The sequence below is a fragment of the Sinocyclocheilus grahami genome, unplaced genomic scaffold, assembly GCF_001515645.1.
Source record: "Sinocyclocheilus grahami isolate Dianchi unplaced genomic scaffold, SAMN03320097.WGS_v1.1 scaffold1048.1, whole genome shotgun sequence".
NCBI classification, from domain to species: domain Eukaryota; kingdom Metazoa; phylum Chordata; class Actinopteri; order Cypriniformes; family Cyprinidae; genus Sinocyclocheilus; species Sinocyclocheilus grahami.
This window is the reverse complement of record NW_015506227.1, coordinates 70,282-95,545: the sequence shown is the minus strand read 5'-3', so window position 1 is coordinate 95,545 and position 25,264 is coordinate 70,282. Positions and strand designations below refer to the sequence as shown.

Below are 25,264 nucleotides of genomic sequence, written 5' to 3'. Positions count from 1 at the left end.
ACCAATGTTTGTTTACAGGATCAAAGGAAGCAAAGTTTCCTTACTTTAGCAAAGGAAAACCAGTCTCTTCTTGGCTTATATCGAAATCCCCTGTCATTCTTTTTAAAAAATCCTTGTTTTGTACTTCTAATTAGTGACCGTTGTTTTGTTTTGATCTCTCCGCTGCGTTTCCACGTGCATCACATCTGAGCGGCGCATACGCAAAGCTGACCTCATACGTCACCTGCCCGGAACTGCTTCCGTTTACAACTGTGAGCGCAAGCTATTTAAAGCTTTTAAGCTATTAAAGTTATTATTACGTTTTGAATATGGATATTTTTCTTACAAAAACGCATCGATTCGCTACAGGAGGCCTTTGTTCACCTTTGAGACACTTTTTTTTATGGATGGGTGCTATTTATTTCACTTCTTTTGGACTGAAGCAATGTGACACCCGCTGACTACAATGATAGAGCTTGGAATAGCCAGGACAATTTTTAATATAACTCCGACTTGATTCGTCTGAAAGAAGAAAGTCATATACACCTAGGATGCCTCGGGGGTGAGTAAAATGCAGCCTAATTTTCCTTGCCCATGAAATGGTGAACTAACCCTTTAAGTCAATAAAGTTTTTGTTCTGGTTTTATTTATGTCGATTTATGTCACAGCTTGCAGGCGATCATTACGCAAAAGCTTTGTATGCTTGTGACTCTTTAGTTCCAACTAGGGATGTAACGGTATGAAAATTTCATATCACGATTATAGTGACCAAAGTTATCACGATTATCAATATTATCACGGTTTTGTTCAAATGAGGGAAGCTTTGCTTTAAACTAGTGAGATAACGAAATATTTAATCTCTAATCAATATTTTTTGTCCAATTATTTGCCCAGTTAGTTTTGGTATTGAGGTAAAAGTTACCTTGAATTCGCTATAACAGTGGGTGGTGGTCACGAAGATGACGGAGCAAATTTGATGCGTTTCCCCCTTTTGCAGCGACTTTCTTCTTGCAAGATCAGCAGACAGGGTGACCGTCCTCGATTAAATTGCATTCAGGACTCTTATAAAAGCCAAAATACGACCAGAACACCGATTTGGTCCTCTTAGAAGGCTGAAAAATCTCCCGAGCGCTGTCACTGCCTTCCGCCATTTCCTCTCGTGCAAAAAACCAAAAACAACAACACTGCATGCTGCTTCTGAATTAGACTGATGCTGGCTGGACAGGATTTACCGCGAGTTTTCAAAAGCGCGATAATCAAACACGGTTTTGATGATAATTAAATTTTAAACGGTAATACTAACCGTCAGGGCATTTTATCGTGATTTATTGTGAAACCGGTTATCGTTACATCCCTAGTTCCAACCATGGCTTTCATCGACTGTTTTCGGAGAGAAGCGGTACAGCTGTATCTGTCTTGTATAAATCCTATAAAACTACAGACTCTTTGGAGATATAAAGGATGCAATACTACTCTATAGGTACTCAAGATTAACATGAGATTGGCAGAAACTGTGTGTTATGTCCTCTTTAATATTCATCTCCACACTCTTTCACGTGTCACATGCTCACTGTGAACCTGCTCTCATCCGTGAAGAAAACAGGGCACCAATGGTGGGCCTGCCAAATTTGGTGTTCTCTGGCAAAATGAGCTGCACAGTGTTGGGCTGTGAGCACAGGTCCCAATATAGGACGCCAGGCCCTCATGGAGTCAGTTTCTGACAGTTTGGTCAGAAACATGCACACTAGAGGTCTACACGGAGGACCCGAGACCCGAGCGTCCGGGTCAGGTCCCAATCTATTACTTTGGGTCCCGGGTCGGTTTAACATTGTGTGTAATACCCGAGTCGATCGGACTCTGAGAATACCCGGCCGTTATCAGAGTCAGTCAGCGCTGTGCGTGTGTTGTTTTGTAACTTTCAACTTGTAAAATTAGGACGAGAAAACTGTTAGTCGGTAATTTGAAATAAGAAACCACGAGCGATGTCAACAGACGCAGGGTGGGCGGAGTTAATGCACACGCACGGTGATAATGGATACCTTCATGAGTGATGCGAGTTATTATTGATTTTAATAATATTATGAATGAACCGTCTTGTTGTTATATCTAAAATTTTTGCTCAGACTCGGCTCAGAGAGCACAGAGATGATAGCAAATAAGTAAAGCTAACGTCAGCAGCCATGGCACTGGATGAGCAATCGTTATTATAATCCAAATGGGCAAACAGTCTAAATTATTATGCAAGTTGACTCGAGATACAAAAAATGCAAAACTGCAAAGTCGCATTTGTCATCAGTCACCGTGACAGCAAGTGGACTTTTGAAACTGGAATAATGAGTGGATTATGCATTTCAATTGGCAAGAGAGGAATAACACGGATGGAACTTTCTTGGCAAGGAGGATTGTGTGCATCACAGTCAGGTACAAGGGAGAAGGCTTCCTACATTAGGTAAGACAAAAAGTTTAATTTTCGCAACTTGTTTATCGACTTATTAATAGCAATTTGCTGTGGAATATGTGCCGATCGGGTCCAGTCGGGTTCCGGGTAGTAAATTTTTGACATTTCTCGGTTCTGCACGGGCCCGGGTCCAACTTTCAAAATAATAGACGAGTCTGGGACGAATTTTTGGACCCGTGTAGACCTCTAATGCACACTAGAAGCCTGGTGGAGGTTATATTGTAGGGCTCTGGCAGTGCTCCTCCTGTTCCTCTTCTCACAGAAGAACAGATACCAGTCCTGCTGCTGGGTTGTTGCCCTTCTACAGCTCTAGCTCTGTGTGTGTAATGGCCCATCAAATGGTAACTCTTCCATGTTCTTGAAACTGTGCTGAGACACACCAAACCTCCTTTTGATGGCACAGTGATCAACTATTTTGAAGGGGAGGGTCAAAATAACCTGAATGAATTTTCAACTTCAGAAAGATGGCAGGACCATGTTTTTTTATTTTTACACAGAAATTGGTTAGCACAATCTGTTGACTTTAGCCATATTTGTTGCATTATATGCCAACAGTTCAAAAATGGGAAAAGCACTTCCTGTTTTTTTCCCTCACAACGTTTGAATGCCTGTAACTCATGAGGTATTAAAGATATCTAAATATTCTTTTAAATTTTCAGTTTTAACAAACTTTTATTTAGTGTCTTATTTTTTAGAGCCCTATATGGTTCACTTAGGGTTAGGGTTAGGAGAGATACAAGAGATACAGTGCTGCTTGAAAGTTTGTGAACCCTTTAGAATTTTCTATAATTCTGTGTAAGTATGACCCAAAACAATCAATTGCTTTCAGTATCTGGTCTGACCCCCTTTTGCAACAATAACTGCAGGTAATGTTTCTTGTAACTGCAGATCAGTCCTGCACAACGGCTTGTAGGAATTTTAGCCCATTCCTCAGTACAGAACCACTTCAACTCTGTGATGTTGGTGGGTTTCCTCCTATGAACTGCTTGCTTCAGGTCCTTCCACAAAATTTCAACTGGATTAAGGTCCGGAATTTGACTTGGCCATTCCAAACCATTAACTTTGTTCTTCTTTATCCATTCTTTGGTAGAATGACTTGTGTGCTTGGGGTTGTTGTCTTGCTGCATAACCCACTTTCTCTTGAGATTCAGTTCTTGGACAGATGCCCTGACATTTTCCTTCAGAATTTGCTGGTATAATTCAGAATTCATTGTTCCATCAATGATGGCAAGCCATCTTGGACCAGATGCAGCAAAACAGGCCCAAACCATGATACTACCACCACCATGTTTCACAGATGGGATAAGGTTCTTATGCTGGAATGCAGTGATTTCTTTCTCTAAACATAACGCTGCTCATTTAAACCAAAATGTTTTTTATTTGGTCTCATCCATCCACAAAACATTTCTCCAGTACTCCTCTCGCTTGTCCACATGATCTTTAGCAAACTGCAGATGGGCAGCAATGTTCTTTTTGGAGAGCAGTGGCTTTCTTCTTGCGACTCTGCCATGAACACTATGCTTGTTCAATGTTCTCCTGATGATGGACTCATAAACATTAACATTAGCCAATGTGAGAAAGGCCTTTAGTTGCTTAGAAGTTAGCCTGCAGTCCTTTGAAACCTAGTGGACTTTTACACATCTTGCTTTTAGTGTTCTTTGTTGGTGGACCACTCCTGGGAGGGTAACAGTGGTCTTGAATTTCCTCCATTTGTACACAATCTGTCTGACAATCTGCTGCAGCTTCCGGCTTCGCTACCGTTCGGACGTTTTTGCTTGCTGCTCTGCGCTTTGCTCCCTATTTCTGTACTTTTATTTTATTTTTCTAAGATTTTATTATATGTATAATCGTTTTCTTAAATTCATTTTAAACCTCTTTAAATCAATTTTTAAAAAATAATTTTCAAAGTTTTTAAATTCCTTGTTTTATTGTTGTGATTATTGTTTTTATTTTATTTTATGTAAAGCACTTTGAATTACCATTGTGTATGAAATGTGCTATACAAATAAACTTGCCTTGCCTTGACTGTGGATTGGTGGAGTCCGAACTCTTCAGAGATGGCTTTGAAATCGTTTCTAGCCTGATGAGCAACACCAATTCTTTTTCTGAGGTCCTCAGAGATCTCATTTGTTTGTGCCATAATACACTTCCACAAACGTGACCAAACTTTCATAGATCCCGGTTTTTTAAATAAAACAGGACACACACTGACACCTGATAGTCATCTCACTGATTAAAAACACCTCTGAACAGATGAACTCTAATTTCACCTTCAAATTAACAGCTAATCCTAGAGACTTTTGCCGCTCACAGATATGTAATATTGGATCATTTTCCTGAATAAATAAATGACAAAGTATATATTTTTGTATCATTTGCTTGATTGGGTTCTCTTTGTCAACTTTCAGGACTTGTGAAAATCTAATTGTGTTTTGGGTCATATTTATGCAGAAATCTAGAAAATTCTAAAGGGTTTACAAACTTTCAAGCAGAAATTAATTAAATTAATCGTTGCATCGTGCTGCAGACACTTTTGTGGGACACTTTTTATGATGGATGGATACTCTTTATTTGACGTCTTTTGGACTATTGTAAAATAACACCCATTCACTGCCATTATAAACTTGGAGGAGCCAGGACATTTTTTAACTCCGATTGGATTCGCCTGAATGAAGAAAGTCATATGGCGCTTTTCCAGGTACGACTCGGCACGGCACGGCACGGCACGGCACGGCACGGCACGGCTCGGCTTGCGTTTCCACTGCAGTTTAGTATCGCTTTAGAGTGGGCGGGAATTATTCACATGTCGTTATAGTTGCGCCGCCTCAACTGCTGTGACTCCTGAAAAACGTTTTCATTCCACGTCGCCCCATCAAGCTCTCGCTGGATCCGCTCCTCTGCTATCAACGAGAGGAACGTCTGTACTTCCTCAACAGACAATGAAACAGCCACTTTTTGGTTGTTAAAAAAAAGGTGCGCTCGTTCAAAACAGTTGCGTTCGATCCTTCGCTCGCTGTGCTGATTTAAATCTAGCGGTTCTGTTGTGTTTGTGGCGCAAGTTCAGTGACGTAGGTAGTGACAATTCTCTCCGGCCAATCCGTGATCGGCAGAGTTTACACGTCACGTTTTGGTAACGGTATGGTTCACTTGGAACCTCAACCGAGGTGGTACTAAAAAAAGTACCAGGTACCAGGTACTGTACCCAGTGGAAAACCCCCCAAAAGTGAACCGTACCGAGCCGTACCATGCAGTGGAAAAGCGCCAATAAACACCTAGGATGGCTTGAGGGTGAGTTAGGGCTGTGCAATTAATCGGAAAACAGTTTCGATTTCAATTTTGGCCTCCAACTATTATGAAAATACAATAATCGAGATAAAACGATTATTGCCCCCCATTCTGCCCCCTTTTCCAGCGCTGTGCTTTCGTTCCTCCATAAAAGCATTTCACGTACAAATCAGTAAAATCATGTAACGTGACTTTTGTAAAATGGGACGTGCTTGATTTATAGAAGTATATTTATTCATGTTTTTAAAAGCGTGAAAAAGAACTTGCGCTGCTCCTCAGGAAGATATATGTGCTCACAGACGGAACTGAACACGGACATGTAAAGTCATCTTTTAGCTCAAGGTGCACACCTAAATGGTCAAATACACGCAAAAATGTGTCAAAATGCGGCGCTTAGTGGTTATTCATGTATACCTTCGTCGGCCATGTAATAAATAAACATAAAGAGTTAAGAATGTAAATACGCGTGTAACGGTAAATTGGATCCGTGCGGCTCTTAAAATGACAGTGGGCTATTTTCCTGCTGCGACTGTGTGCTTAATATTAATCAAATAACAAAAGACAAATTCTAAATTATACACGGCTCGAGTGAAGGACTTTTGTAGCTTTAATAAGAAACAAAAAAGTTTAATTCTTACAGTGAAGACTATACTGTTTTATTTTACATTTGATCATTCATTAGTAGGCTGTAAACTGCTTGAGACTTGCATAAAAACAATAAAGCACAGTTTGTTTCATTTGTACCTTTTATTCTATTGTATTTGTCCTTTGATTTTTTATTACTGACAGTTTAATTATTTTCAATAATTTTGAGGACTTTTTGTGTTTGTTTGTTTGAAATTCCGCCGGTCTCTTCAATGTAGATGTCATATCAACCTTATTTACAGGAAATATATATTTGATATTTATCACTATCTTTAAATAAATCACTCATATAAAGTTATGGTCATATGACCCCCTCATAATTGTGTTAAATAATCGTCATTACAATATTGACCAAAATAATCGTGATTTTTTTATATAATCAAGCAGCCCTAGGGTGAGTAAATTATGGGGTAATTTTCATTTTTGGGTGAACTATCCCTTTAAATTGCACACATTTTCAGTGGTCAAAAAACAAATGTGGATCACTTTGTGACATTAATAATTAAAATTGGACCTGAAAAAAGTAAAGTGTGACCCAAACTTTTATTTTTGGAATATTCATTTTAAGGCCCTATATAGTTCAATCCCATAGATATGGGGATCTCAATGCCGCTCCATGTCCAAACTGTAGAATTTTATCCATTCAGGTCGAAAACCAAATGTTTTTGTGTTTATCCAATCATGACTGTGACACCGCAAACATGTAAATAAGAAAACCCAGGGTTTAGCCATGTACAGTGTAACATGTATGATTATGAATAAACAGGATTAATTGTTAACCCGGGTTAAGTATGAGCAGTGGCTGTGAAACATAATAAGATAACCCAGGATTCCATTTACCTGGGTCGTTAACTATTTCAAGTGTGAAAGCCCTTAAATGTTTGAGCTCTAATAGTCTGAGGTACTATTAGTGATTCTGCTAAATATGGTTCGAAGTGGATACTATTTGATCTATGACTATGCTTCACATTTTATAATGAGGAAATTCTAATACTCTAAACATACTTCTAATATTCTAAACAATCCAGGTGAGGCAAATCTATAAAACTAAAAGTGTTTGCTTTTCAAGTGTTAAACTAACCTTCAAACAAATACTTGTATTCGGATAGGCTGTGTCTCTGGAGCCATTCTTCAATCTGACTTTCCTTGCCTTTCTTCCAGCGTACCTCCCAGAAGAAAATCCACGAGATTGAACAGAGGACAAAGGTCAGCAAAAAGAGACGGTCCATTAGACCATGTTTAGGCTCCACTCAGACCTCTGTGAGCTCAGGGTCTGCCTTGCTTTCTGCTGTCCTATCTGGTTCCGAGTACTTCTCCCATGTCTTCTCCTACTGGGGAAATGGACAGCATACATATAATTTAGGATTTGTGAAGCATTGTTTGATTAAGTACAAATATTTGCAGTGCATTCAGAAAGTATTCAAATTTCATTGTCACAGCATTGCACTGTGTCTACACTGGGCGTGAGTGGTACCGACATGATGCGACATGATTAAAGACAATAAAACTGATGTGGTGCAATGCAAGCGACAAATCTCCATCAGTAAACTGATGCCTTGTTCTATTAATGGCATGCTGACAGAAAGGTCAAATGGCCTGAAAATGTTGCTTTGTTGCGTCTAGCGTAGACAGCAACAACATTCACTTCCAACATTATTCAAAATAACTTATTTTGCGTTCAACAGAAGAAAGAAACTGATAAAGGATTGGAATAACTTAAGGGCGAGTAAAGGACAGAATTTAAATTTTTGGGTAAACTACCCCTTTAATGCTTAACTGAAGCACATTTAGCAGCAATTAAAGCCTCAGGTCAAGGGTATGATTTGACAAGTTTGCACACCTCAATATTTTGATGAATGTTGGGAACCAAACAATATTGGTGATCAATGACTTCCATCATATTGGGAAAAAAAAGATATTTCTCAAAATATCTTCCTTCATGTTCCACATAAAAAGAAAACATAGTTTTGTAACAACACAAGAGTGTATAAATGATGATTTAATGTTCATGCTTAGGTGAACTATCCCTTCAAGAATATCTGTTTTTTGCTACATTCAGCTTTCCTTCTACGGTGACCGGTCCCCCAGTTCCTGCCTCTGAAATACAGCATGATGCTACCTTCACCATTGAGATAATATTACACAGACGATGAGCAGTTCCTGGTTTCCTCCAGACAGATGCCTCAATTCCATGAATTATTTTTCTCACAGTCTGAGTTTTTTTTTTGTGCAAATTCCAAGTTAAAACTCAGATTGGTGGAGTGTTGCAGTGCGTTGTCCTTTTGCAAGTTTCTTCCATCTACACAGAGTCACAGACACATGATCTCAGGAACTCAACCAGTGAACATCAGGTTCTTGGTCACGTCTCCCCTGATTGTTCTGTTTGGCCGAAATGGCCTGCCCTATGAACAATTCTGCTTATTCCAAACTTCTTCAATGTCAGAGCTATAAAGGCCACTGTGCTCTTGGGAAGCTTGCCAATGCAGTAGAAAATGTTGTAGCCTTCTCAAGATCTGTGACACAATACTGTGTCTGTTCCTTAGACCTCATGGCTTGGTTTTTGCTCTGGTATGCATTTTCTTTTTTAATTTGCAAGGTTACCACAAATATACCTTGCCTCATGGCTTGGTTTTTGCTTTGTCATTATAGGGTATAGACTAGAGAACAGACTTATGTAAAAAAAATAAAGCATTTTAGCAAAATGCTGCAAGTTGCAACATAGCATAATGTGAAAAAAATGTATACTTTAACATAAATACTTTTTACAATAACAACTTTGCATCCATTCTGATGCCCTGGAGATGTACACGTGCACCCTTAGTTTCACTAAGTGACAGACTTCTGCTAAATAATAATTACTGCAGCTCTGCTATAATGTCATATTGGTCGTTGAAAATTAAAGTCATGTTATCAGTACAGACTTTAATTTGAATCTATAACATCAGTGCATACTAGAAGCAACATAAACAAAACTAAAGTCCTCGAAAATTGTTAGCATATATTGCCTACCTAAATAACAATCCAAACCTACATGTCTTTAGCTCTGAATCACAGTGGCATAAACAGAACGTATGCGACGTAGAATAATCATACAATGTCATAGAAAAACAACACTCAGTACCGAAATACCCACAATGCAGTTAAAAGTAATTAATAAACCTAAAAAGTACTGTAAGACAGTTTACTATTCATATTTAGACAACGGCTGCAGTATTGTCTTCTAGATAAATACCTTGAAGGATGTCTATTGAGAACCGGAAAGACCGCAGGATCTAGCGCTAGCATAGAAGACGCAGGAAATGACGCGGTGTAAGTAAAATGTGGACTGTGTCGCATAATGTTGACGTCAAAGAACGCTTTGTAGCAACGTGTACCACACGAGGACTAGAGTGCTAATCTCGAGCGTATTCAGCCGTCATGGTAAAATAAAGTGTTTACCTCAATAATGTTTAACAATGTACACAATATCTTTATTTCTTCTTTGGTTTAATTACAACTTGTCTTTGTGTGAATTAGGGAAAACAGAAGAAACAGAAAAAATTTGCTGCCATGAAAAGAATGATCAGTTTAAAGGATCAGAGGATGTGAGTATCAGCATCAACATCATCATCATCATCATCATTATTATTATTATTATTATTAACCTGTAAGCAACATATGGATTAAAATGCTTATCACAAGTTGATAATATTGATAGCATGTCACAAATGAGAGAATCGAATGAAATAGGAAATCGTTACAAATTACACTTAAGTTAACGTTACCGGTGTTGTGCCGAAATCGGTGACCTAGCGAAAACTGTGACCAGGGGTCGCTGCAGTGTTGCCAACCAATTTTCAGGGGAAGTTGATAAAGGAAGGTCGATTTGTTGCTAAATGAAATTTTGATGTCATTGCACGATGACATTATTACGTAATTATGACGCAAAATTACACAAATATTTTGTTTTTATGTGTATGTTATATGTATATTTATGTGTATTAGCAGTTAGTATACAAATAGGGCACAATCTATGTTAATATGAAGGAATTTTCCATATTGATTTTTCAGTTTTTTTTACCTGCATCTTAAATTAGGCATGGCATTTTGTGTTTTCGGGTTACAATGGATAATGTCCTGGAAAATAACTTAGTACCTTTTCCATTTTTCTAGATATTTTTCTTACAGTGTACTAACTGATCAACAATCGCAGGTACAAGCTACTAACAAGGTGTATCATAAATGAACAATTATTCAAATATTGAATTATCATCATTAAATTAAACAATTGCAAGTAGCAGCTAACTTAATTCATGTGAATTGTGTACTGCTATGCATCTTTGGTTTTCTCATTTTCTGTGATTTAGATGGAAAATGTGTGCTTTTTTATCGTTTGAGTCACTTATCAAAAGTTGCTAAAAGTTGGCAAATAAATTTTAAAAACAGCTAAATTTGTTGCTAGGTGCTTTTGGAAGAAAAAGTTGCTAGGGTAGTGTGAAAAATAGCTAAATTTAGCAACAAAATTGCTAAGCTGCAACACTGTTGGCGCGGGAGCGCGCACGTTAGATTAGACGCTGAAGCGAAATGGTCAGCATTTAAAAATGATCAAATTTAAACGTTTTTCAGCATTACACTTTATATATATATCTGGGTGGAGGGGGTGAACGGTAACAAGATAAATGCGTGTTGGGCAAAGGATATCCTTCTCAATCTGCATTTTTTTTTACATTGAATCTGCACATGATCAACAATCGCAGGTACAAGCTACTAACAAGGTGTATCATAAATGAACAATTATTCAAATATTGAATTATCATCATTAAATTAAACAATTGCAAGTAGCAGCTAACTTAATTCATGTGAATTGTGTACTGCTATGCATCTTTGGTTTTCTCATTTTCTGTGATTTAGATGGAAAATGTGTGCTTTTTTATCGTTTGAGTCACTTATCAAAAGTTGCTAAAAGTTGGCAAATAAATTTTAAAAACAGCTAAATTTGTTGCTAGGTGCTTTTGGAAGAAAAAGTTGCTAGGGTAGTGTGAAAAATAGCTAAATTTAGCAACAAAATTGCTAAGCTGCAACACTGTTGGCGCGGGAGCGCGCACGTTAGATTAGACGCTGAAGCGAAATGGTCAGCATTTAAAAATGATCAAATTTAAAAGTTTTTCAGCATTACACTTTATATATATATCTGGGTGGAGGGGGTGAACGGTAACAAGATAAATGCGTGTTGGGCAAAGGATATCCTTCTCAATCTGCATTTTTTTTACATTGAATCTGCACAAGAAAATCGGGGGAAAACCTGTAAGCCACAAAACAGGCATATAAATGTTTTAATTTCAATTCTGCTTTTTCTCTTGATGCCACATAATACCTTAACATATTATTTTAATTTTTTTTTCATTAAGTGCAGATTCTTATATGTATAACAAAAAGCTCATATAAAAACAAGCTTAATGTATAGCTCTTAATGCTTTTTGGAAATTATTAAGCCAATTAATGGTAGGTACATGTCAAACAACTTTTGTGTAAAAGAGAAAAAAATAGAAGAGGAGCTGAAACATCACGAGTTACTTTATTAAGCATTATATGAAATAAAGAGGAGTAACACATTTCAATAGCTTAAAATTGAACCTGCCAGACCGTATTGTAGCCTATCTACAAATATATCAATATCTGATCCATTATGCTTTATTTATATAAAACACACAAAAAATTTGCTCACATATCACATGAGTCACTTTATTAAACATTTATAGTCAGTTATTATGAAATAAAATGTAGTAACATTTCAAAAGCTATGGTTTTTTTATTTGTCAGATTCAGTGACCCTGGCCAACTGCATCATATGCATTTGTAAGGAGCAAACTGTGGGATCTCCAACATTATTGGGTGTCTTTTTGTGCTTGAATGTTTAAACTGATGAGGTGTATTTGTTCGTTCAATTGCAAGAAGATCCAAAGGAGAACTCAATTCGAACACAGTGCGCGAGTACTCAGTTGAATGCGTTAAAATCTCTTGAATATTTTAATTGACAAGGCTTAAAAACACGTGCAAATGATAAGCTTTCGTGACACTACGCAGCATCGGCCCATCAACTGTCCTGAGCGTATTTCAAGCTGGTCTCGGCCAGTCTCCAGGGGCCTCCCCATAGCCGTGGGCCCATTTAATTGCCACCAACTTTCACCCCACTAGTGACAGCCCTACTGTTCATTGAACTTTCTATTCATCAAGGAATCCTGAAGAAAATGCATCACATTTCCACAAAAATATTAAGCAGCCAAATATTTTTAAATATTGATAATTAGAACCACTATTATCCATTATGCTTTATTTATATAAAACACACAAAAAATTTGCTCACATATCACATGAGTCACTTTATTAAACATTTATAGTCAGTTATTATGAAATAAAATGTAGTAACATTTCAAAAGCTATGGTTTTTTTATTTGTCAGATTCAGTGACCCTGGCCAACTGCATCATATGCATTTGTAAGGAGCAAACTGTGGGATCTCCAACATTATTGGGTGTCTTTTTGTGCTTGAATGTTTAAACTGATGAGGTGTATTTGTTCGTTCAATTGCAAGAAGATCCAAAGGAGAACTCAATTCGAACACAGTACGCGAGTACTCAGTTGAATGCGTTAAAATCTCTTGAATATTTTAATTGACGAGGCTTAAAAACACGTGCAAATGATAAGCTTTCGTGACACTACGCAGCATTGGCCCATCAACTGTCCTGAGCGTATTTCAAGCTGGTCTCGGCCAGTCTCCAGGGGCCTCCCCATAGCCGTGGGCCCATTTAATTGCCACCAACTTTCACCCCACTAGTGACAGCCCTACTGTTCATTGAACTTTCTATTCATCAAGGAATCCTGAAGAAAATGCATCACATTTCCACAAAAATATTAAGCAGCCAAATATTTTTAAATATTGATAATTAGAACCACTATTAATAACTGATAATAACTTGGCACAAAATCAGCATATTAGAATGGCCTCTGAAGGAGCACGTGACACTAAAGTCTGGAGTAATGGCAGATAAAAATTCAGCCTTCCCATCAAGGGAATAAATTACATTGTAAAATGTTTTCAAATAGAAAACATATATATTCAGTTGTAATAATATTTTACGATATTACTGTTTTTTACCGTTATCTTTAAAAAAAAAAAATACAGGCCTTGGTTAGCATAAGAGACTTATTTAAAAAAAAAAAAAAAGTATGACCAGTGGTGTACTTTCTATGGCTGAGACAACAAATCGAAGCATTGCGAATCGAGAAATGATTCTGCTTTGATTCTGAGATTTTCCAAATGCATCGCGTTCTGTTAGATATTGCTTTATTTGCCTGAGCAGTGGTTTGGGTGGCTCGGCAATGTTCTAGATTTCTCTAATACATAAAATACCTCCCGCTAGAGATCCTGCAGTCTACAAAAAGTTCCTGAAGAATGGTGTTGCTTTGTTACTCTAATTGTGTGGACCATTTGGTTCACACCTTTACAAACAGTTTCTGTTGATTGAATCTGAGACACAGTCACAATGTAAATGCATCTGAACTGACGTACACATAATCTTTCAGTACATTTCACACTTGCAATAGGGCTGGCGATATACAAAAATTCAAATTTGAGGGGCGTGTTTGAACTTTGTGCTCACATCTTGCATCTTTTGCAGTGTCTCTTGCATGAAACAGTGTTAAAAAAATGCTCCCATAACCTTGCTCATAATTTTTTCCATTCTTTTTTTCCAGAAAAGAACAGGACAGGGCAAAAACACAAAAGAAGAAGAAAGAAGATCCCTCAGTCATTAAAGAACAAGAAGTGTAAGTTTGAATTCAGTATTTCTGACTGTTTGTATTACTTTGCATCTGTTGATGCATGCTGATTCATAAATTGCAGACATTTCAATATGCTTATTTGAATGGCATGATATATGGGGGCAGTTGTGGCCTAATGGTTAGTGAGTCGGACTTGTAACCCAAGGGTTGCTGGTTCGGGTCTTTGTACTGGCATGGGTTGTAGATGGGGGGGGGGAGTGAATGATCAGCGCTCTCATATCCACAAGACCCTTGAGCAAGGCACCAAACCCCTCTCTGTGTGTTTGCTACTCACTACTGTGTGTGTGCACTTGGATGGGTTAAATGCAGAGCACAAATTCAGAGTATGGGACACCATACTTGGCCACACGTAACAATTTCGATATATCAACATTGACCGTATACAGCTTGATTATATATATCTATTCTATTTTTTTTCTCCAAATATAGAATAGCTGTTAGTGAAAAGTATGGGTTTGGGACTTTAAAAAGTTAATCAATGATTCCCAGAGGCACATAAACGTTAATCAGAACTTCACGTATTAATACAACCATACAGAACTTCAAAGCTCTAAGTAGTGGCCTCTCCATATTCGATTTAATAAAGCATTTTGAAGATACTTCTGTCATGGTAAATTCCATCCTCGCATGTAAAACAAAATAGTTACAATAGTTAAACTTAATTTAAAATGACAGAGTATTTATCTGTAACATACAAATACAAATTCAACTTTAAATTATTTTTATATACTCTCCAGTAGTTTTGTCAAAAGTACCTGTTCTTCAAGTCAATACTTAAATTTTAAAAACGTAATAATACCAGCCTTTCCGCAATACCAGTAATGCAGAGTAGCGGATCGATCCAGTACCTGTTAATAGGCAGCAGCTTTTAGTCTTTACTGTATTTGTGTGAGCGCTCTGTGAAGAGCGTCAGAGATTTCTGTTTACAATGTGTTTTTGCAGCGATGAGTATTGTTGCCAATTACAGAAATATTTGTGTGAACGCAGTGGCCAATCAGAGCTGTTTAAATCAGAACCTTCTCAGTAGAGTGTAACAGTCGGGTTCCGGAAATAAAAATGCCATTCATTTTGTCCAAAGGAGAAGGTTTTTAACAATAACTGATAAACCTTAAAAGATAGACCAGTTGTGAGCTCCGAGGTTGTTTATCAATTGTATATGCTTTTGTTAAAGCCATCTGTTTGCGTCAATTCAACATATTTTTTTAAATAATCTCGTTGAATAGCAGAATTTTTGGTGAAAAACTGCATTACCCATGGCACTGTACAGAAAATTCCACCAATCTGAGAGTCACAGTGAACAAAGTGCACCAAATGAGCTCTGAATAATTTTTGATTTCTCCATAGTTTTTAGCCTACTTCATGGGAGTTTTTTCGTTCACCAAAACCGTTATATATACATTCTTGTACATGTCTTTTTGTCAGATTTTCATATACTTTTTTGCTTCAAATAAAATTTTTTAATGTTTTCATTCACCATGTAGCTGTTTGGCTTGGTTCATGGCTTATTATAGAGCTTTAACAAAGACCTTTTAAAAATCCCAATAGAAAAAATTATTCAGAAACAAGTGCCACTGAAAACGGGGAACACTATAGAGCAAAACGGTCAGGTTCTGGAAGCTTGGTGAACTGAAGTGATATTAGCTTCATTGATTATAAAGAGAGCACTCTTTGCTTGGATTCTCTATGTAACCCATTCATAATTTGAATAAAAGTTTTATTTTTTATGCTGCTATGTACACACTGCAGAGTTTAGAGAGTGAAGGACAAAAATCTATCGAAATAGATCCAGATGGATAACAGACCAACTATGATCCATAGAACCCCTAATTTGAATTAATTGGCTGTTTTTGTCCATACAGTGAAATTCAATGGGGTCCATAAGTTTCTTGCACCAAAAGAACAAACGGTAATCTGTACAACTGTACAATCTGTACCAGTGGTATTATCAAGTCTTCTTAGGTAGATGATCACTTTATAAGTTTTAGGCATCAGAATATCAAAAATCCAATTTGTAACTTCTGTCAGGCCTAGTTGAACACCACAAACATGTCATCATAGAAAGTGAATTTTAAAATTCATTGCTCAAGCTTCTGTTCTCTTAAACTTCTGTTTAATTCCTGTAGTGATAATTATAGTAATACTTTTAAATATTTGTGTTTGCATTTAATTGTATATAATAATTTTGTGCGTTATCTTTCTTTCAGAGCAAAATACCCATCTTGTATGTTCTTTCAATACAACACCCAGCTTGGACCTCCATATTACATCCTTGTTGATACCAACTTTATCAACTTTTCTATTAAGGCCAAATTAGATGTTGTCCAGTCAATGATGGACTGCCTCTATGCTAAATGTAAGTCTCAACACTCTCAGAATTATTTTCATCAATGCTGATGTGAAAGAGGATGGGTGTATTTTGGATGTATTGATCACTGTAGAGATTCCTATGCAGCAGCATTGAACATACATGATGCTGTATGTTCAGTGCTGCCGCATAGGAATCTCTACAGAAATAGATCCAGGCCTGGTCCTCTCTCGTCCTTCAATGTTGTCACTCCTCTTTTTATCCTTCCGGAGCTCCTCCGTGGGAATCGAGACCGGTGTGGCGCACAGGTGATGATCATTATCACCGGCCTCACTCCATTCCCGCGGCTCTTGGCCCCTCCCCACTCTTCACACAGAGTTTACAGCATACACTCTGTGCATACAGTTCACAAAACCTTATCTATATTTGTATATCACATAATCATGTGGTGTATACAGGACTGGAAATGGAAACTGTTACTTTAACAGATGTGATGAAATAGATAACACTGTTAGTCTAGTCCAAAAACCGCTTGCGTTATTGAAACGTATATTGAGTAAAAAAAGTTTCATAACTGCGTGTGATGAGGGAGATGAACTGATTAATAGTCTATGGTAACATCACCAAAACAATAATCTTTCAATAAAATAAAATTTCATCCTTTTTAACCATTGTTTTTTTTTTTTTAAAGAAAGTAAGAATGAAAGGATGAGCCAGTTGGTTGATTTCCATGCTGGTCTGCAGAAACCAGCAACAGGCTGAATGAAAATGCAAATTCACTCTCTGATAGTAGATGGTGCTTGTGAAGCAGCAGAAATATAACCGTTTCACCTGTAACCTAATTTCATTTTTATTAAAATTTTAGTTTAACTTAATGTTGTTATAGTTTATATAAATACATCTGAAAGTACCCCGTGCAAAAGTAGCTGAAGGGTGTTACAATTTAACATTTTGTCAAGTGAAATGTACTTAAATAGTTATAGATATCCTGTCCTCAGTGAGTAGAGAGCAGGGAACACTCTGTAGGGACCCTGTAAATCAGAATGCAGCTCAACTGTCAAAGTATTTTTATTATTGTTTATTATTATTATTATACAGATACATTATTACAGATATTTTAAAAACTTTGCACACTGTTCCAAGAAGTTGTTCTCTATATGTTTAAAAGGAAGAATGCATCCTTTGTGCAATGCTGTTGCTGACCAGGACTTTAGGGATAGTTCACCTAGATCATGATTTACTCACTTTCAAGTCATTCCAAACCGGTATGACTTTTTTTTTTTCTCACAAAATAATATATTTAACAAAAATAACAAAAAAATAAATTAACTAATTAATTAAAAGCAAAATATCTTACCTGTTCTACAGAAGAATTAAAGTCATACATGTCTGTAATTACATGAGTGTGTAAATGATGGTAATTTTCATTTTGTAGCCTGTTCTTGAGATGGGAATTTTTTTTTTAATCACAATTTCTGCACTGATTACTCATAAAATGTGATCTGGGGTCATATGCTTAAAACGTTTTAGAAATGCTCTTAAGAACAGATCACACCTAAGTGTTGTGGCATAACTATAGTGACATATAGAAAAAATGGCCATCCTCACCACTGAATCAATCAGTAGTGTGTTTGCAAGGGTGTGACGTAATAGTATTATTTGGCACCAATCATTTGTTCATAATTTATTACAACACAAAATGGTATTTTAGTAAAAGGTTTCTTTGTTGAATACTTTTTGATGGATGAATTGAGAATGACAATTTTAATTTCCTGTATTTATTCATTTAAATGTTTATACATTTTTACTCTGAGTGCTTTATGCATACAGCCCCTGATCCTCATACAAGTTACACAATCTGATTAAACTAATAACATACATTTGTAGTTTTCAAGCTAATACATTTCTGTGCATTTATGTTGTTGTGTTATTCAGGTGTCCCTTGCATAACAGACTGTGTGATGGCTGAGCTTGAGAAATTAGGGATGAAGTATCGAGTGGCTTTGCGGTAATGCACATTTACATGACATACATGTAACAGTAACCGTGTCTTTTGAACACTAGGGACCAAACCAATATTTGGGGGCAGGGGCATATCAATAATAATTTTTATTTAAATGTCCTTTTTTAATTTATTTTTATTGAACATTTAAAGGGTATATTGAAAAACTGTAAAATAAGTATTGTTTGTAAAATCAAGTTGAACTATTTGCAAATAATAGTTTTATTTTAAAATATGCACACATTCACTTTGAATCATATTCAATTATGAATTACATGAATCACACCTATATTTTATATGTTAAACAGAAAAACTTGACACATTTCTTTCATAAAACACTTGGCAAATATTAAATGTTTAGCTACTTAAATCTGGCACTCTTTCACTGTTAAAACTAAAGCGCTGGGATGCACACTCGGATTCTCTGAATTGATTGGCCATCTTAATCATTTTGGCATTGATGAGCGCTGTTACACCCCTGAGGCAGTTGATCCTAAAAATGTATTCCCTAAAACGTTGTCATCCTAACAACACACAGTGCAGTGTGTAACGTACGTAGTACAGCAGACCAGCACCAGGAACAACAAACATGCCTTTCTCGACTAGAACATTGGAAATCAACTTTCATTCTGCTTTGTTCATAAAATATTAGATGTAGTTGGTGGAAAAGGATTATCCTGTCCTGTCCTCCCAGAAGACAAAATAATTACTGTTTGCACAGGTCATCTTGTTGAAAAGTATACATCACTTAACTTTTAAAGGTTCATGAAATCCTGTGTTTCAGCACTGATTAGTTCCCACCGCAGTTTTAAAAAATACTAAGTGGATGTGGTAAGCTGTGAAGTGGAGGGGGAAGAGGCGAGACAGACAGCACAACAAAGGCTTCTGAGATAGTCAGTTTAATTTTGCGCTCACTGAGTTGAAAGCATCAAAGGTTTCCACAAATGCACACTACAGTTCACTCTTTCACAGAACAAAAAGAACAAATATATATGGTATGTAAGCTCAATGTACATTACACAAATACACAAATAAAGGATATAATTTAATGCACAAATAAATGCATATGCATGATAAATATCTTGCAGAAATCTGTCTGTTCTAGTACTCTCTGATCATAGAAAAAATAACTAGCTTTGTTTGCCCTTAGCATGTCATCCTTAGACTTGTCACAATGTTGTAATTAAAAGGCATTTTTCTGTTTAGAGATCATGTGTGAACAGGACCAGTTTTTGAAATCAGCTGCAGCATTTGCTGGCTTAAGTAGTAGTAACTTTGCAGGAAAAGTTCACCGTTGTTGCAGTGTGTGCCACTGCAGTTGGTCATAAGATTAACTACATTGTGGATAGCTATGTCATTTACTGTACATTTTTGAACAGTTTGTACAATTTGATGACATCACCGTTTCAACAATTTATATTACATTTACATTTAATCATTTAGCAGACGCTTTTATCCAAAGCAACTTACAAATGAGGTAAAAAGAAGCAATCTGTAATCATTTTTGCTCTGATTTGTGAATGGCAGACATCCCACCTCTCCTGGAGTGTCCCGCATATTGATAGCGGCTCCCTGACACCCACAAATTCTATACAAAATCCCAGAAATTGAGTGAGAGAGAGAAACCCTGTTTCCAGGATATTCAAGGTCATTTTTGGTGATTTAATCAAAAGTTGTCACCATCTGGAATGATAACAGTATGGATAAAAGATAGAAAGCTATTGTGTATGTAAATGGTAGATGTGGTGCATTTACCAGAAAAGGTCAAACTGGAATTTTACTGTGGTTGAACAGGTTTTATGTATGAAAGTGGCTACTCTTTCTTCCTTGGTTTTTATGCTGATTTGAACTTTTTTGTAGGATTGCCAAAGATCCCCGCTTTGATCGATTACCTTGCTCACACAAAGGAACGTATGCTGACGACTGCTTGGTGCAAAGAGTAATGCAGGTATGAGAACTTTGTAAGCTTTGGTGTTATAACTGTTTCATGTTCTCAAATGAATGGAAAGAGTGGAATACTGCTGCTTATTCATTAGTGAATCAAGCCATTTAAAATGGAAATTTTTCACCTGAGATTTGGAACTAAATTACAAGTGGGGAAATGCCTTAACTAAAGTGGCAGCATCATCATTATTTGTAAGGATTTTCAAAATGACCCCCCCCCCCACCACCACCACACACACAATTTTGGATTCCATAATGTATTAAATATACCTTAATGTCCTTGTAGATTTTGGTTCACAGATTTGATTTTAATCTTCATTTTAAGACCCTAAATGGTTCCAGAGATATACTGGAGTTATAGTGTGGCTCCAAGAATTTGTTCAATTGTACAAATTTTCAGTGGTCAAAAACCAAATGTGGGTCACTTTGCATACAGAAGATACTTTTTTTTCTGTTCAACAGATTGTTCAAATCTGAGTGCTTAATTCAGGGCGGACATTTGGCCATTTATATTTAATTTCTAAGAGATATAACCATAACCATAAAACATTTTGTGTTTAGGTCCAATTTTGACCCAAGTATCACCTTTACAGGCTTTACACAATGTTATGCAGACATTTTTTTACATGACCTTGGCGTTACTAGCATCATGCTGTACAGGAGCTACAGGAATGTGACTTCTCTCAAAAATGTAACCTCTTTCCATGTCTTTCACACACTTTTGGGACTGAATTTTGTTGATAAACATGAATATGCACGTCTATTGATGATCAATATTTTCATGCTGCAATATTTATATAAATTGTGTATGACTGTTTAATAAGCTTTCATTCCACCGGGTCCAAATAGACCCAGGAATGCAAAAGTTGAATGCAGATTTTGAGTGCATTATGAAGGTTAAGGCACAGCAAATGTGGAGGGTTCACAAAAATGAATGAATAAATTAAATGATTGATTAAAATTAGATTTTTAAATATATATTAGGAGTGAAAATTAAGTGATTTCACAAATCAATAAAATAAGTGACACTATGAAACAATTCTAATCTCAGAGCTGATACACATTTTATATCTTGCTTTACATTGTGACTAAAGCATTCCCAATTGTTTCATTAGCACAAATGTTACATTGTGGCCACAGTGGACAGGGACCTAAAAAGGAGGATTCGGAAGATCCCAGGAGTCCCCATCATGTACATTTCCAATCACAGGTACTCAAGCTCTATTCGCTAAGTCTCGCCTTAATGTTACTGAGGAGGGTCTCTAGTGAGTACAAGTGGAAAAAGCCTAGGTTATGTGCAAACTTCAGAAATTGAATAAAGCCTACTGGTAAATGTGTGTCCAGGTATGTCCAATCCTGCTCTTGAAGGAACACCATTTTGAAGAATATTTAGTAGGGATGCACCGATACTGGTATCGGTATCGGGCCCGATACTGGTCTCCTGTACTCATACTCGTTAAAATGCCCCGATACCAAACGCAGATACCACACAGCATGTGTTAAGCGCCATATTCAAACAAAGAAACACCAACAACAGACAGCAGAAAGGAGTTAAGGATGTCTACTACGAAGTATATGTATGCAATGAATATAATGTTAAACATTCAGTATTAACGCCTGTATAGCTGATGGGCTAAATTTTGGTTTGACTGTATCTATTTGATAAATGAAGTTAACCAACTAACATTATACATACCCTTTTGGTTTCTGTACCCAATATTTAAAAAATTTACAAATGCAATAAAAATATCGGTACTCTGTATCGGCAAGTACCAAAAATAAAAGAATCGGTATCGGGCGAGTACTGGAAAATGGTGGTATCTGTGCATCCCTAGTTTTTAGGTGTGTTTGACTCCGGCTGTAGCTGGATTTTAACGTTTGGTGAGACTTGCTGCTTGCAGTCAGGAGAGGAGTTGAAAATGGAGACATGAAGTCGGACACTTTCCGCTTCCCGTAGTGATGCTCTGGCAGTGTTTGCGTACTTTTTTTAATTATTTTTTTTATGATCAACATTTTTATTACTCATACTCGTTACATCAGAAACGTATATCACAATTCACAGTTCCAGAGAACTATGTACAAACAGATGCCATGAAGCTGTCCACTTGTACCAAAGGAGAGGAAGAAAAATAAAAGAAATAAAGTGTTTTCATGTAGCAACAAATACTATTCGTTGAAAAATATAAGCACTGCTTAATATGGTACCTATATAAAGATGAATAAAATAACATAGGCCAATACTATTAAAATAACATCAAAATGCTAAATTATTTTAATTCTATTTTTACAATAGGGATACATGAAATTAGTTAGTACTATTATAAAAACACAGATTTGTGAGCATTACCAGAAATGAAGGTGTCAGAATGACATGAAACATGATCGTTGTAATGATGAGTCTGGCCAATGGTATAACAGCTGTATTGTTATCAGAGCGTCCAACCACTCTGGAGAAGCTGCACAGATTGAGCCAGCCAACTGGTCTCAAATCACTCTCACTGGACTTTGATGGCATATGTTTCAGTGACATAGCATCACCACCGTTTCATGTTGGACAAAATTTCTAACTGGCATGCATTGCTTCAAGTCACACCGTCTGTGCAGCGCCGAATCAAGTCAAACACACCTATTGTCATTACAGGAGATTCTATAAAGATTTTCTGACTGAGTAACCGTAATCAAGTGTGGTGTAGCTTTACTGAATGGCTCAATTTAGACTTGTATGTGTATTTCTATATGAATTTATATTATGTATATTTTTGTATTTATTGTAACAGAAGAAAATTATCTTGTCACCTATGTAAATTAATAAAACTTATAATGTTTTTTACAGGTATAACATTGAGAGAATGCCAGACGATTATGGTGCACCACGGTTGTAGAACACAGATGTTTGTGGGGTTTTTTTTTTATTTTTGTTATAAGAATTTGTTTGGTGGAGATCCCCCACCTTCTACCTTTAAATGATTTCCCTTGTGAATATTGTTCAGAACTCAGTACAATAAAGTTTTTGGCTGCCCAGATTCCCAGCAGCTCAGATTACATTAGAGGAAATTAAAAGGAGGGGGAAATAGGAAGAAAATAATCTGCAACCAATGGAAACGACATGAGTCCAAATCTAGTGGCTATTGTGGGGAACTTCAGTGATCTAGGATCTCCTCTTATTGATATTAATGTGTTATTGATTTAAATTATTTGGTGTCTCCCAACAATAATATTGATTTAATCAAACACATTAAATTGGCCAAGTAGCCTTAAACTATTACAGTATGTTAACAGCTCAACAATGCAGTGTTAAAAAATAATGAACATTTCCCGTGAAGCCACTCCCTGGTACTCTTATATGTCCGTTTAGGATCTTAGGATTTATTTGCTGACCACATTCTTTTGTATTTATCTTAATGACATCTCTTGGAGGCTGTCGTAAATAAAAATCACCATTGATAGACAAGTTATCAGTATCCTTGTTTATTTCAAATTATTGTTGTTTGTCAATTATTATTGTTAATTATTGTTAGCTTCATGTGGCTAAAACCATATTTACATTGTGCAGGCCTACACAGGATGATTTGAATGCAATTCATTTTAAAATGGGCTGCAAAAGGAGCCCCTACCAAGTATTGAGTACATGTACAGTAAATAAACATACTTTCAAGAAGGCCAACAATTCACAAAAAAATTTTTTTTATTGGTCTTATGAAGTATTCTAATTTGTTGAGATGCTGAAATAAATGAACTTTTCCACGACATTCTAATTTATTGAGATGCACCTGTGTGTATATATGTATATATACATATATTTTTTTTACTATCTAGCTTTTGCTGTTCTGAGGAATGATTTGTACCTGTCTTAAAATCACTACACTGCCGTATGTGCGCCAAGCAGTATGTGTAAAATTATCACAAATCAGTGAGCATTCACTGTAAAAAATTTACAGTAAAAAACCTGCAGCTGTGGTTGCCGGAATTTTACCGTAAAAAATACTGTAGCAACATTTTAGGTTTTACGGTTTTAACTTAAATTTACAATTAAATACCGTATTTTCATCAACTGATATAATGTTAATATACCAACCTATTGAAGTACTGAAATCTGTTTTGCACCTTTGTAATACACTGATAACAACCCAATGCAGGTGGTGATGAGAAAGTCACATGATGAACCAAAGCCCATCACAAGCAGCTTTTAAACAATAACATATATAGAAGGTGCACAGTGTCATTCACACAGATACTAAACACCATCATGGTAACGCACATGAAACTGAAATAATGCAATAAACATTAATTTAACAACATTAGGTGTAACACACAACCCTAATATACAAAACTGATAAGAAAAAACTAAGAAGAAACATAGTTGTTTCAACAAAAAAAAACATCAAATTTGAAATGTAACGCAGGGAATTCTGGGAATGTCAATTTACGGTTATTCACTGTAAATTATACGGTCTTTTTCACTTCCAAAAACGGTATACTACCGTAAAATTAATGTCCAATACATGTAATGTCCAATACAGTGTTTCACCGTATATAGTAGGGGAATTTACCGTTAACCATTTAACAGGTTTTTACTGTATCGTTTTTACAGTCTTTTACCATTAAATTCACAGTAATATTTTACAGCGTTGTTATAAATACTTGGCTCCAGTGTTTCACCGTATATAGTAGGGGAATTTACCGTTAACCATTTAACAGGTTTTTACTGTAGCGTTTTTACAGTCTTTTACCATTAAATTCACGGTAATATTTTACAGCGTTGTTATAAATACTTGGCTCCACTTACCCCACTGATCATGTGGTGTTAAGTGATGTCAAGAAGTGCG

General features: G+C 36.4%; 2 protein-coding genes across 5 annotated transcripts in view; one reads left to right on the top strand and one right to left on the bottom strand.

Moving 5' to 3' along the window:
* Positions 1 to 9,668, bottom strand: part of LOC107566121 (apoptosis-resistant E3 ubiquitin protein ligase 1) — a 79,185-nt gene extending 69,517 nt beyond the window's left edge. For 3 of the 4 annotated variants that reach the window (XM_016251493.1, XM_016251495.1, XM_016251496.1), the window contains exons 1-2: positions 9,600 to 9,668; positions 7,449 to 7,698 (exon numbers count right to left, since the gene is read on the bottom strand). In XM_016251493.1, the coding sequence (XP_016106979.1) occupies positions 7,449 to 7,596 (148 nt within the window). In that variant the 5' untranslated portion in view covers positions 7,597 to 7,698; positions 9,600 to 9,668. The remainder of the gene's footprint in view (positions 1 to 7,448; positions 7,699 to 9,599) is intronic. The other variant, XM_016251494.1, reaches the window with a different exon arrangement.
* A 20-nt stretch (positions 9,669 to 9,688) lies between these two features.
* fcf1 (FCF1 rRNA-processing protein) lies at positions 9,689 to 23,459 on the top strand. The gene is made up of 8 exons (XM_016251499.1): positions 9,689 to 9,787; positions 9,884 to 9,951; positions 14,101 to 14,172; positions 16,392 to 16,540; positions 18,428 to 18,500; positions 20,355 to 20,442; positions 21,554 to 21,648; positions 23,272 to 23,459. Exons 1-8 carry the CDS (start codon positions 9,785 to 9,787, stop codon positions 23,318 to 23,320), a joined length of 597 nt encoding a protein of 198 aa, XP_016106985.1. The 5' UTR covers positions 9,689 to 9,784; the 3' UTR covers positions 23,321 to 23,459.
* The last annotated feature ends 1,805 nt before the right edge of the window (positions 23,460 to 25,264 follow it).